The following is a 12501-nucleotide window of genomic DNA, read 5'->3' as shown; positions in this document are numbered from 1 at the left end:
GGAATCACTTCTTCTTCAGAATCAGTGCTTTACACTTTGCTTTAGAACTTCCGCTGGGGTTCTAATACCTGTGGCACAGGAACACAGTATGGTGGCAAGATAAATTACCAAAGTCATATTGTCAAATGTTTTCATTAAATCTAATAATACACTTTATTTAATTAATCAAAACAGACTAAATAAGGCAGAGTTTTATAAAAACAGACCTCCCGCAACTGAAACATTTTTGGACCTATTCAGAGAGAAGTGAGTTTTATGGAAGAAAGCATTTTATGATTCTCTTAACAAGAGAACTGTGAAATCCACACCATTCATCTGGTGTACAGAGGAAATAATTCCACCAAGTAATTTCCGTAATCTAAAATGCAGAACACAGACACCCAGTGTGTATCTCCCCTGAGCGATCGAGCAAGTTCCTTTGATACTACATTTATTACTTACCCTCGAATCATGGCAAATGACTCATCGCTGGAGAAGTAGGAAGCACCTGGAAGCACTGTGACTGTCTCCTTACCTAGAGAGAAATACAATAGCTGATGGTTCAGGAAGGATACCTTGACTCAGTATAGTCAGAGGTCTAATATGGGTGCTCTGAGGCAAGCTAACCTCCTGACTGTTGAGAGCAGAAGCAAATCCTGACTTATGTTTTAGTGCTTCGAGGTATTGAGGTTTGGTAGCAATTCCCATCAAGTTGCTATTGGCAGCTATCTTCTCTACAATAGGCCATTAGGGACAGAGCCGCTTCTTTAAGATCCCATTAATATTAAATAGTCACACTTCAGAGAGTAGTCTAATCTAGTCTGGCTGTGATTCAGTTTTAATTGTATGCATCCCTATATTTAAAGTGGCAATGCACAAACACAATCTGTGAAACACATTGACTACTGTCAGTGCACATGTGTCTAGCGCAACTATGCTATCATTTCTCATAGAGATTTCAGGATAGAGTAAACATTTAGCAATTAATTCAATACAATTTAACTTTTATTCACTGCTGTTAAGATTTCCTTTACATGAGAGTAGATGTTAAAACTTCTTGCTGATTTGAACTCGGCTCTCGCCAAAATAACCAACTAAGATGTAGATTTACAATAAACTAAAATGATCCATCTGCACCTCTATCCATTTGTTTCTTTTTTCCATCTGATGATGGAAAAATCCTTCTGCCTGGTGTTGTTGGCTGAAGTGTAACGCTGGGCTCCAGGGATCAGCTTATTTTGCCTCCCCAGCGCGTCAGCACATACAACGGCTGCGATGCTGGATCCGAGGATCAACCACAGTGCGGTCTCCCCAGCGCATCAGCATGACAATGGTCTGGATTGAGCTAAGTAGGGTACATCTCTGGGGTCTTCAGAGAAGACGCTGCTTCTGTCCTCTGTTTTCATTGTCTAGCCCATGACACCTCAAGAGAGCTCAACAGTGATTGTGGCGTCCCAGCACCACCCCCCCCCCCCCCCCCCCCACTCAACTCAGCCCAGCTTACTTACCCGTACATCAGCGTTGCTTTCTTTCTATTGTGCTTGAGATCCCAGTCCAGATAAGTTCTTCACTGTGCGACTCAACTCTTGGCCTCTGAACCCGCCATCTCTGAGAAACCGGGTTGTAGAGTGTGCCACAAATCCTCGACAACCCACCTCCACTGGGTAAATTCGGACTCTCCATCCTCGCTGTTCCGCTTCAGCAGCTAGTTGAGCATACCGAAGTTTCTTCCTGTCATACACCTCATCCACAGCATCTTCTCATGGCACTATTAACTCTACCAGATGAACAAGGCATGCTGATCCAGACCACAAGACAATGTATGGTCGAAGGTTAGTGGTGGCAATCTCAGGTGGAAAAATAAGCCGTTGACCAACATCTGACAGCATGTTCCAGTCTCTAGCAGCTTCCAATTTTCCTGAGCGAGGCTTGATTTTAACACCTTTTCTTGGTGGTTGATCTCCTGGACGGAAGAATATTGTCTTTTGTGTGTAATGCTTTGATGGAACTGGTGGCAACTTATTGGTCAGGTTACGCTTGTCTTCCAATGCTTAGGCCCAACATCGCAGCACCTGGTCATGGCGCCAAGTAAACCGTCCTTGGCTAAGATCCACCTGTTGCAGGTAATGAACACAAAGGACATGAGGGATCCTCACCCACCCAGAGGTTTGTCTGGTCAAAGGTTAGTGGTGGCAATCTCAGGTGGAAAAATAAGCCGTTGACCAACAACTGCCAGCATCTTCCAGTTTCTAGCAGCTTCCAGTTGTCCCTGGACGAGGCTTGGTTTTAAAACCTTTTCTTGGTGGTTGCTCTCCTGGACGGAGGGATATTGTCTTTTGTGTGTAATGCTTTGATGGAACTGGTGGCAACTTATTGGTCAGGTTACGCTTGTCTTCCAATGCTAAGGCCAAACATCGCAGCACCTAGTCATGGCGCAAAGTAAACCATCCTTGGCTAAGACCCACCTTACATCCTGTCAAAATGTGCCTTAATGTTGCAGGTGATGAACACAAAGGACATGAGGGATCCTCACCCACGCAGAGGTTTAGGTTCTATGGTGACGGGAGAACATCATATGTTGCTCTGATGAGGAAACTGATCCTACCCTGTTCCACTGTCCATAGGTCTTGCCAGCTGATCTTGTGTTGTTCCACACTCTCCCATCTCATCCATCCTCCTTGCTTGGCCCAGGAAATGGCCTTTACACACCTGATCCTCTCCTGCTGCTTTTGCACCTTGTTGACTATCAGGTCAGGAGGAGCTGAAGTATGACCAAGACCCCCTTTTCCATGCCGAAATTGCCCCATAATATCACAGATTCGAAGGGCAGCCTTAGCATCTTCCACAGCTTTCTTTGCTGCCCATTTTCTTCCAGTTTTCAACACTTGGTATTTGGGTGGATTGATAGGTTGGATGTCTGAAGGAACTGACATAGGCTCCTGCCTTTTTGAATCTGTATGTGTTTCCTCCAAATATCTCTCCAGGTCAAACTTAGATGCTTTTAGTGTGCCATTTTTCTCTCTGGTGAATTTCTTTAAAAATTTGAATGGATCTTTATAAAAAAGTTAGTTGCACACTCCTTCTTTTGTAGCATTTCCGTAGGCAATCAGCACTGCGCAATGTTGCAAGCTTATCTTTTATGACCCTTTGTAATGGTTTATCCATCCTTTACATGGTTTTTCTTTGTTTGTTTCTCTTTCTTTCTCTTTCTCTTTCTTTCTTATTTTATTTCTTTTGAAATACAGTATTTCTAAAGGTGCATTTCTGTTGTTATTTGTGGTTTATTTCCACCAAAACCTGCAAAATACTTACCAGCATTGATCAGATCAGCATCTACTTCAGATTCAATTGGGTAAGGACCCTGTTGAGAACAAAGACTATGCTGGACCAACTCGTAGAAACTGCTTATATACAATTCAATAAAAAAAATGGCTGCAGCCAAATCATCGCATATGCAGTACTTGTGTCTGCTTGTTTCTTTACACTGTATCAATTAAATGTTTTGCAAACATTCCTGTTGAAATGACATGCAATCAGAATGTTCTAGGTGACCATTAAAATGTGTCTGTCTAGCAGTTGTGTGTCTCTCTCTATAGTATATAACGTTGTTGGTTTTTTGCATACTGTACAGTGTATTTATAGCACTTCCCTCCAATAAGTATTGGAAACAGTATATTTGATACTGCATACCATGTATGAGCCATGACAGAGTGTTAATAGGCTGAAGATAAAAGTGAGATGGGCACGTTCAAATGGGCCTAATTTACAAAGCATTAACTCTGAGGTATTTAAAGAATGCTAAAACAAAGGCAGGTTTTGTTACTAAAATATAGTTTGATATTCAAGACACCATTCTATACTGTTGTTGGCTTCTTTAAACACGCTCTATACAGTAACAGTTTCATGAATATCAAACTTGGTTTTATTCATAAAAACTGAAGCACATTGCACATTCATTAAAGCAAAATCAGTGGTGAAAAGAAAAAAAAGCAAGTTAATAAATTCAATGATATATTTAATATAGCCTTGCATGTAAGAAGTTTGCCTTTTCTATATTCAACCAAACGAATGCTAATGTGCCAATTAGCGGCAACCATGACGGATGCAATGTGGACACCTGTAGTCTAGGAACTAGGTAGAGGCCATTTAAACATGATAATAACTCAATAGCTCAGTCCGGATTTGAAGGACTCTAATTAATTTACTGACGCACAGGACACCCTGTTCCTTACTTTCAATTAATGCAACTCCAAAGCTCCATGAACACAGTACTTGTAGCTAAGTACATACTAACAGGGTGGCTGTTGTAACTGTTCACCAGCAGCCTCCCACCCATTTGCCCCAGACATTACCAGTCCCAGAATGCCGTTCTCGCTCTGCAGATGGACTGTTATATTGGGTTTGATGTAATTGCTGGCCAACATCGGGATGCCAATGCCCAAGTTAGCTGAAAGAGTGCAGTCAAGGAAATACTGTGACACCTGCTTGAAATAACACTTCTATACAATTGATCTTTACCGACACTTACAGTGCATTCTAATGCTGTACACACATACTATTTTATTAGAACAGAGTTACAGTTAAAAGACACTCCATTAAAAAATGGCAATAAATGTTGGGGAAGAGAGCCATGTGTTGTATTTGATGTATTTGAGGCACCTCCGTACACAGTGGGAATATTCATCCCAGCAGAGGATAATAAACACGTCATGTAGAAGATGATAGGCTTAAATTCAGAGTCAGTTATCTAGAGACTACTGTTCATGACTGGGTAGGTTTCCTAGCTTATTACTTTACTATTGACTGTTACCAATTACTATGAATTAACATACTCTTAATATTATAAAGATCAATATTTCATGAAAGGCTGCCCAACTGAATGTACGTTAAATTGTCATCTTAAGTCCCAAGCATCATCAAGTATTACTTTATTCCTAGAAGCGACAGATCGCATGTAAACTTGGCAAGCTGCATACTTGGCAACAGTCCTTTGTCCTTGTCTAAAGCATTTGTGTCACTTTGTACTGAATGGAGCCCCTGCCACCTGAGGGGGTATGTGAAGTGTGCATAAGGGGATGACATAATCCATACACAACACTTCTTCACTCTGGCAGACTGATCACCAGTGCTCCACATGCTGTATTATCAGAGATGAGAAGGTACAACTGATAACTTCCCATTAAAAAGAAAATACTATACAAAGTGTTTAAAACCACTCTGATTTTACCAGGACACTGACTTAAATGAGATGTTTCATCCCCCATGCATTTCTGAGCCAATTCTGGTTTGAGTAAAGCAGCACACCCAGTAAGTCCATACTGGTTTATTTCTATCATCTCTGAAAGGATACCATACATGCCGTTTTCAAACTCCAGCGCTGCCCTGCGGATGATCCTCTCTCTCACCAGATCAGACTCCTTTTTGGGTTTTTGTGTCGCTGCTTCTGGCTTTTTAACTGTGCGCTTCTGCTTGGAAGAGAAGGTAAATCACAATTCGCCATTGTTGCTGTAAAATAATTGCACTGGCTAAAGACACCTTTGGGATTGTTTGACAATTACTGTGTCTTATTAATATACCAACAAACAATCTGCAAATCACCTTTAGTCATTTGAAAAAGTAGCTTCAATAATCTCTTCATTTTTAACTATGACGAACTTCAGCCACCAGAAGGCAAAAAAATAAATGAATAAATAAATAAATTAACTGGATATATTTCAAATAGGAATAAAACAGGAAATGGTTTTCAGTCATTCATTATCCAGGGGGCTTGAAAAGAACATAAGGTATAGTAGTTCTGTCAGAACAATGTATAACTTCATGACAAATAAATGGCAGCCTCATCAAACATAAATACACACATGTTCAAAATGATTTTTGTTGACTAAAGTAATTATCATTTTATTCTGGGGTAATGTAAAATGTTTTTTATTGCAACCTCTTGTTTACTAATCCCAGTTGCCATAGTGGCAAAGGGGACAGAATTTACAACTTCACACCTCTGGGAGTCATCTCTAAAACCACCTGACTTCAGAAATGCAGTTTTTACAAGTAATTTCAAACGCAGCCCCCATGTTTGAAAAAGAGCAGTAGTAAAAAATGATCTCAGCAAAAACAGCAACATAAATTTAAATAAAACACAAGTACAGCTATGACCAAATGTGTTGCCTTTTAGAATTAACTCATTTTGTTTTATAAAGTAGAATGAAACCAATAATGTTGCGTTAACATATTGAATTACATACCGCTTTGTAGTTTTCCATCTACTTAATGAAAAATCTGACTGTGATGAGTCAAAGGGATTTCGGTCTGTGATTCAGCCTCCCGACAGTAGATGGCATCAAACCAACTCGGGACTTCCCTTACCAAGATCTCGTGACCATGGCAAAAGTCATCTTTTGAGGGGCGGCACCTTGGTGAGGGGCGGAAGTACGAGTATGTAAATTCCAGCCACTGGAGTCAAGGGAAGGATAAGGACACTTGTCGTTGGGGATTGGTGTTCCACTGACTACAGAGGCGGGACATTACATACTAAAGGGAACGTACTACTGTGTTCGGGGTTGGTCCGAAAGTAAAATAGGAGGAGTAACAGGTGGAGGGAGAGACTAGTTTGGTGCAGTGGGATTTTTAAAAAAAAAAAACGCTAACATTTCTTTTGTCTTTTTTTGTTTATGTATGGTTTACCAAGAAGACGATTAAAGACGAGTTATCATGATCTGTTTTGGATTTCACCCCTGCACTCCTTCCCTCACACCATTTTGTTTTATTTTGTTATTTAATTATTTTGTTGTGTATAGATAATAAAAATAAATTATTTTATTTCTGTACATATAAATTACTGTCCATTCCATTTAATACACTCTCGCCTCACACGTGGTGTCAGGAAGTGAAAATGGATCCAGCTACAGTGTTGGCAATGTTTAGGGAGCAGGAGGAAAAGCGCGAGGAGAGAGAGACACGGCACCAGGAACAGCTCGCCCAGTTCTTTGGACAGCTGGTGGAAAAACTATCAATAGCAACATCAGAGAGAGCGGTTGCCCGGATGTTTGCAGCTCAGCCAAAACTTCAGAAGATGACCTCGGAAGATGATCCCGAGGCTTTCTTGATAACTTTTGAGAGAGTGGCAGAGGCTGCAGAGTGGCCTAGGGAACACTGGGCCATGAAATTGGCATCCTGCCTGACAGGGGAAGCTCAGGCAGCGTATCGAGCCCTGACGGCCAAGAATGCAGGGGACTATGTTAAAGTAAAAGAAGCCATTCTCTCACGCCTCGGGATCACAGAGGAAACATACCGGCGCCGTTTCCGGGAATACCAGCTGTCCAAGGGGATGCAGCCCCGGGTTGCGGGACAATATCTTTTAGATCAGTGCACCCGGTGGCTGCGGCCAGAAGAACATACACCCCAAGAACTGGTGCAGAAAATAGTTATAGAACAGTTCGCGTCTATACTACCGCCAGGGAATCGAGAGTGGATTAAGAGGAATCGACCTACCACTCTCGAGGATGCCATCCTCCTGGCGGAGGCCTACGAAGACGCGAACGAAGACGCCGGGTCAGACCCCACTCCTGCCCCTAAACTAACTCGGACCAACCAACCAATGAAGCCCAGAGGGGGTAACCAGACCTTCAGACCATGGAGATCGAGGGTAGCCCCATCCTGGGCGAGAGAGAATCCCCCTAACCTGCCGGTCGCGGACTCGCAGGACAGATTAACTCTGTTGATGCCTCCTAACCAAGTGTGCTACCAATGTAATGAGCCTGGACACACTGTCAGGAATTGTCCAGTAATGAAGGTGGACCTGGCGACAAGATCCTGGTCAGCAGTAACAGGTAGGAACACTGGGGAATGTCGGGAGGGCCCTTATCAGTTAAGAGTACAGGTCGGGGGAAAGAGTACTTACGCATTTGCGGACTCTGGGTGAGCACAAACATTGATTCGGCAAGCTCTCTTGGATGGGGTAGCCTGGGAGCCACAGGGTAAAGTGGCTATCTCCTGTATTCACGGAGAAACTCGGGTTTATCCCACCACTAAAGTTAGACTTATTGTAGGTGATTATTCAGCTTACGTTAAAGTGGCTGTAGCGCAATGTTTACCATACCCTGTTCTCCTGGGAAGAGTTTGATCGTATTTTAGGTCGGGAAATGGTCTTAGTTTCTACCAGGGGACAAGTAAAGCAACAGGAGAAAACAATTGGTGAGATTTTTCCATTGCAATCCGATCTGTTTAACCCTAAAATCCGCCCAAGAGAAACAAAAAGAGAGCGTCGGGTGGAAAAATATGAGGGAACTCTGAGACGACAAGGGGAGGGGTCTGACACAAAAGTAAACCAATCGCTTAAACGGCAAGGAAAGGGAGTAGGTATTCAGTGTAACCGGGGCTGCGAGGTTACTGAGGTGGAAGGTCATGTAATAAAAGACACTCCTCTCTGTGTACCTAACCACTGGGACCGAGATATTGAGTTGGGATATGAACAACAAAATGATCCCATGTTACAGTATGCTTGGAAACAGGTTAGATATATCGAGGGGAAGGATATGCAGGAAGGACAACCGGTGGTATTTCCGCATTTTTCTGTATCTGGGCACTTATTATATAGAATAACCCGGGCTCCCGGGACGGGACAGCTCGTAAAACAGTTATTGGTTCCTAGGCCTTTTCAGTCAGAAGTCATGAGATTGGCGCATGACATTCCATTTTCAGGTCATTTGGGAACTGAAAAGACTCAGGAACGAATTCTGGCCCGTTTTTTTTGGCCTGGGGTTTATGGTCTTGTGTGGAAGTATGTATCGGAGTGTCCTGAATGTCAATTAGCTGCCCCTAAGTCAGTTTGCCCCGCACCTCTGGTTCCACTTCCAATTATTGGGGTACCGTTTGAAAGGATTGGTGTAGATTTAGTAGGCCCTCTGGAGGGAACAGAGTCAGGATATCGGTATATTTTAGTAGTAGTGGACTACGCAACGAGATATCCAGAAGCTGTTCCCTTACGCTCTATGAATGCAATAGCTGTAGCGAATGAATTGGTAAAAATATTCTCTAGGGTGGGAATCCCGAAAGAAATTCTCACTGATCAGGGCACTAATTTTATGTCAGACTGTATTCAGCAACTATATAAATTATTGAAAATCCGTTCAATTAGAACCTCAGTTTTTCATCCACAAACGGATGGGCTTGTTGAACGATTTAATCAGACTTTGAAAAATATGTTGCGCCGCTTTGTAGATCAAGAAAAACGCAATTGGGCTAAACTGCTTCCCTACTTGCTCTTTGCAGTTCGCGAGGTACCACAATCCTCAACGGGGTTTTCCCCGTTTGAGCTCTTGTACGGTCGGCAGCCGCGGGGTATCTTGGATCTCATAAGAGAAGGCTGGGAAGAACAGTCAAAGGAGTCTAAAAATGTAGTAAAATATGTGTTGCAGTTACGCGATCGCTTAGAATTAGTCGGTCGATTGGCACATGACAATCTCAAAGCGGCACAGCAGAAGCAGCAACAAAGCTACAATAAAAATGCAAGAATTCGGAACTTTCGACCTGGAGATAAAGTGTTGTTATTGTTGCCCTCATCGGAATCTAAGTTGTTTGCTAAATGGCAGGGTCCCTTTCAGGTTATTCGAGCAATTGGTAAAGTCAATTATGAGATCCGACAGCCTGGGCGTCGGAAAGAAAGTCAAATTTATCATGTTAATCTCCTGAAACCGTGGAAAGAACGGGAAGTCCATTTTATATCTCCTGTACAGGAGGGAGAGGATTTTGGACCCTCAATTGAGCCAGAGTCAGCAATTGAGGTCCCGATGGGGGAACAATTAACTCCTGATCAGCGTGAAGAGGTAAGCAATCTAATTAATATGTTCAGTGATGTGTTTTCTAACGTGCCTGGAAGAACGCATTTGATCGAACATGCTATTATCACTCCGCCAGGTCTAAGAGTTAGACAGAGACCGTATCGCATTCCAGAGAGTCGGAGAGATTCTGTTCGAAGGGAGGTGGAGTGTATGTTGAAACTTGGGGTAATTGAACCTTCCCGAAGCGAGTGGTGTAGCCCAATAGTACCAATAGACAAGCCAGATGGGTCACTACGATTATGTATCGATTTTAGGAGGGTGAATGCTATCTCCAAGTTTGATGCATATCCCATGCCTCGAGTAGATGAACTCTTAGACAAACTGGGGCAAGCTCGGTTTATTTCAACTCTGGATCTGACGAAAGGATATTGGCAAATTCCATTAACGAAAGCCTCTCGTGAGAAAACGGCATTTTCAACCCCAGAGGGTCTTTTTCAATTTTGTACTATGCCGTTCGGACTTCATGGAGCGCCTGCTACTTTTCAGAGACTAATGGACAGGGTTTTACAACCTCATCGAGAGTATGCAGCTGCGTATATCGATGATGTAGTCATTTATAGTTCTTCCTGGAGAGAACATTTGACTAGATTAGAAGCCGTCTTACAGTCTCTGAGGAGGGCGGGGCTCACAGCGAACATGGCAAAGTGCGCTATTGGAAAAGAAGAAACTAAATATTTAGGTTTCATAATGGGTAAGGGTAGAGTGAAACCGTTGGTTTCAAAAGTCCAGGCTTTGTTGGATTCACCGGTACCTACCACGAAAACCCAGGTGAGATCACTGTTAGGGTTGGCTGGTTATTACCGCCGCTTTATTCCACACTTTTCCACTATAGCCGCCCCTCTCACTGATCTCACTAAAAAGAACGCTCCAAATAAAATTAAGTGGAGTGCAGAGTGTCAGACAGCCTTTGAATCTATTAAAACTAATTTGAGTCAGGCCCCAGCATTAATAAGCCCGGATTTCAGCCGAGAGTTCGTCCTGCAGACAGATGCATCGCAGACTGGTCTGGGGGCGGTTCTGTCCCAGGAGAGAGATGGTATAGAACACCCGATACTATACATCAGTCGGAAGTTACTGCCCAGAGAACAGAGGTATTCGGTAGTGGAGAAAGAATGCCTGGCAGTGAAATGGGCAGTGGAATCTTTAAAATACTATCTTCTGGGACGACCCTTTGTACTCATCACAGATCACGCTTCTTTAAAGTGGTTAGACACGATGAAGGATTCAAACGCTAGGATTACGCGGTGATACCTGGCGCTCCAACCCTTCGCCTTTCAAATAAGGTATCGTGCGGGTAAGTTACATCAAAATGCTGATTTTTTTTCCCGGGAGGGAGGGAAAAGGGAAGGGTTAGAGGTTTCCGAGTGTTCCTTCGGCTCCACTCTGAGGGGTGGGATATGTGATGAGTCAAAGGGATTTCGGTCTGTGATTCAGCCTCCCGACAGTAGATGGCATCAAACCAACTCGGGACTTCCCTTACCAAGATCTCGTGACCATGGCAAAAGTCATCTTTTTGAGGGGCGGCACCTTGGTGAGGGGCGGAAGTACGAGTATGTAAATTCCAGCCACTGGAGTCAAGTGAAGGATAAGGACACTTGTCAGTTGGGGATTGGTGTTCCACTGACTACAGAGGCGGGACATTACATACTAAAGGGAACGTACTACTGTGTTCGGGGTTGGTCCGAAAGTAAAATAGGAGGAGTAACGGGTGGAGGGAGAGACTAGTTTGGTGCAGCGGGATTTAAAAAAAAAAAAAACGCTAACATTTCTTTTGTCTTTTTTTGTTTATGTATGGTTTACCACGAAGACGATTAAAGACGAGTTATCACGATCTGTTTTGGATTTCACCCCTGCACTCCTTCCCTCACACCATTTTGTTTTCTTTTGTTATTTAATTATTTTGTTGTGTATAGATAATAAAAATAAATTATTTTATTTCTGTACACATAAATTACTGTCTGGACATTCCATTTAATACACTCTCGCCTCACACTGACATTTCAAAAATTAACAGAAAATATTGTACCAGTACTATGGCTTCTGGTAAACTTTTGACATGCGGAAAACTTTATGAATTTCTTTGAAATTACTTGAATACGTACAATATATTTAAATATATAAATTAATATATCTATAAATAAATAAATAAATATAATATATATATATATATATATATATATATATACATGAACATTTTTCATTATGTTTCAGTCCTACATTTATGCAAAAGTTTGGCCATAGCTGTATATGGATTTCAGAAAGGTAAAAAATACTCTGCAAATGTAGTTTGTATATGCCCTTATTTTTTGGTGAACCCCAGAGCAATGCAAATAAATAAAAAATAAACAAGACTTAAACTAATAGGTAAGTTTTATAATTGTGAACTGTGTCAAGTGATAGTGGCAATATACGGTAGCACTCTCTTTATTTCACTTAAATAATAGACATGTGAATGCTCTGCCCATCTACAGACAACACAAGAAGAACACTTACTTCTATTCTCTTTTCAAAGCTGCCCCCCTTTACAATCCTATGAATATAAATGCTGGGGATGTGAATGTCCTCTGCTGCGAATGTACCGACGTCAACAATTTCTTCAACCTGAAAGCACAGAAGAAGCAGGCACTGACAAAAACACAAAATATTCCCACGTAATTATACAGTTTAATGTCAACAAATCATTTTG

The 12501-nt window shown here is 42.2% G+C and overlaps 1 protein-coding gene across 2 annotated transcripts in view; it reads right to left on the bottom strand.

Moving 5' to 3' along the window:
• LOC121300489 (succinyl-CoA:3-ketoacid coenzyme A transferase 1, mitochondrial-like) overlaps nucleotides 1–12501 on the bottom strand; it is an 86413-nt gene that overhangs the window by 40967 nt on the left and 32945 nt on the right. The window contains exons 8-12 of one of the 2 annotated variants that reach the window (XM_041229061.1): nucleotides 12309–12416; nucleotides 5330–5447; nucleotides 4332–4426; nucleotides 3292–3340; nucleotides 442–514 (exon numbers count right to left, since the gene is read on the bottom strand). In XM_041229061.1, the coding sequence (XP_041084995.1) occupies nucleotides 442–514; nucleotides 3292–3340; nucleotides 4332–4426; nucleotides 5330–5447; nucleotides 12309–12416 (443 nt within the window). The remainder of the gene's footprint in view (nucleotides 1–441; nucleotides 515–3291; nucleotides 3341–4331; nucleotides 4427–5329; nucleotides 5448–12308; nucleotides 12417–12501) is intronic. The other variant, XM_041229068.1, reaches the window with a different exon arrangement.

The sequence above is a fragment of the Polyodon spathula genome, chromosome 2, assembly GCF_017654505.1.
Source record: "Polyodon spathula isolate WHYD16114869_AA chromosome 2, ASM1765450v1, whole genome shotgun sequence".
Taxonomy (NCBI): Eukaryota; Metazoa; Chordata; class Actinopteri; order Acipenseriformes; family Polyodontidae; genus Polyodon; species Polyodon spathula.
This window is presented reverse-complemented; position numbering and strand designations above follow the sequence as displayed.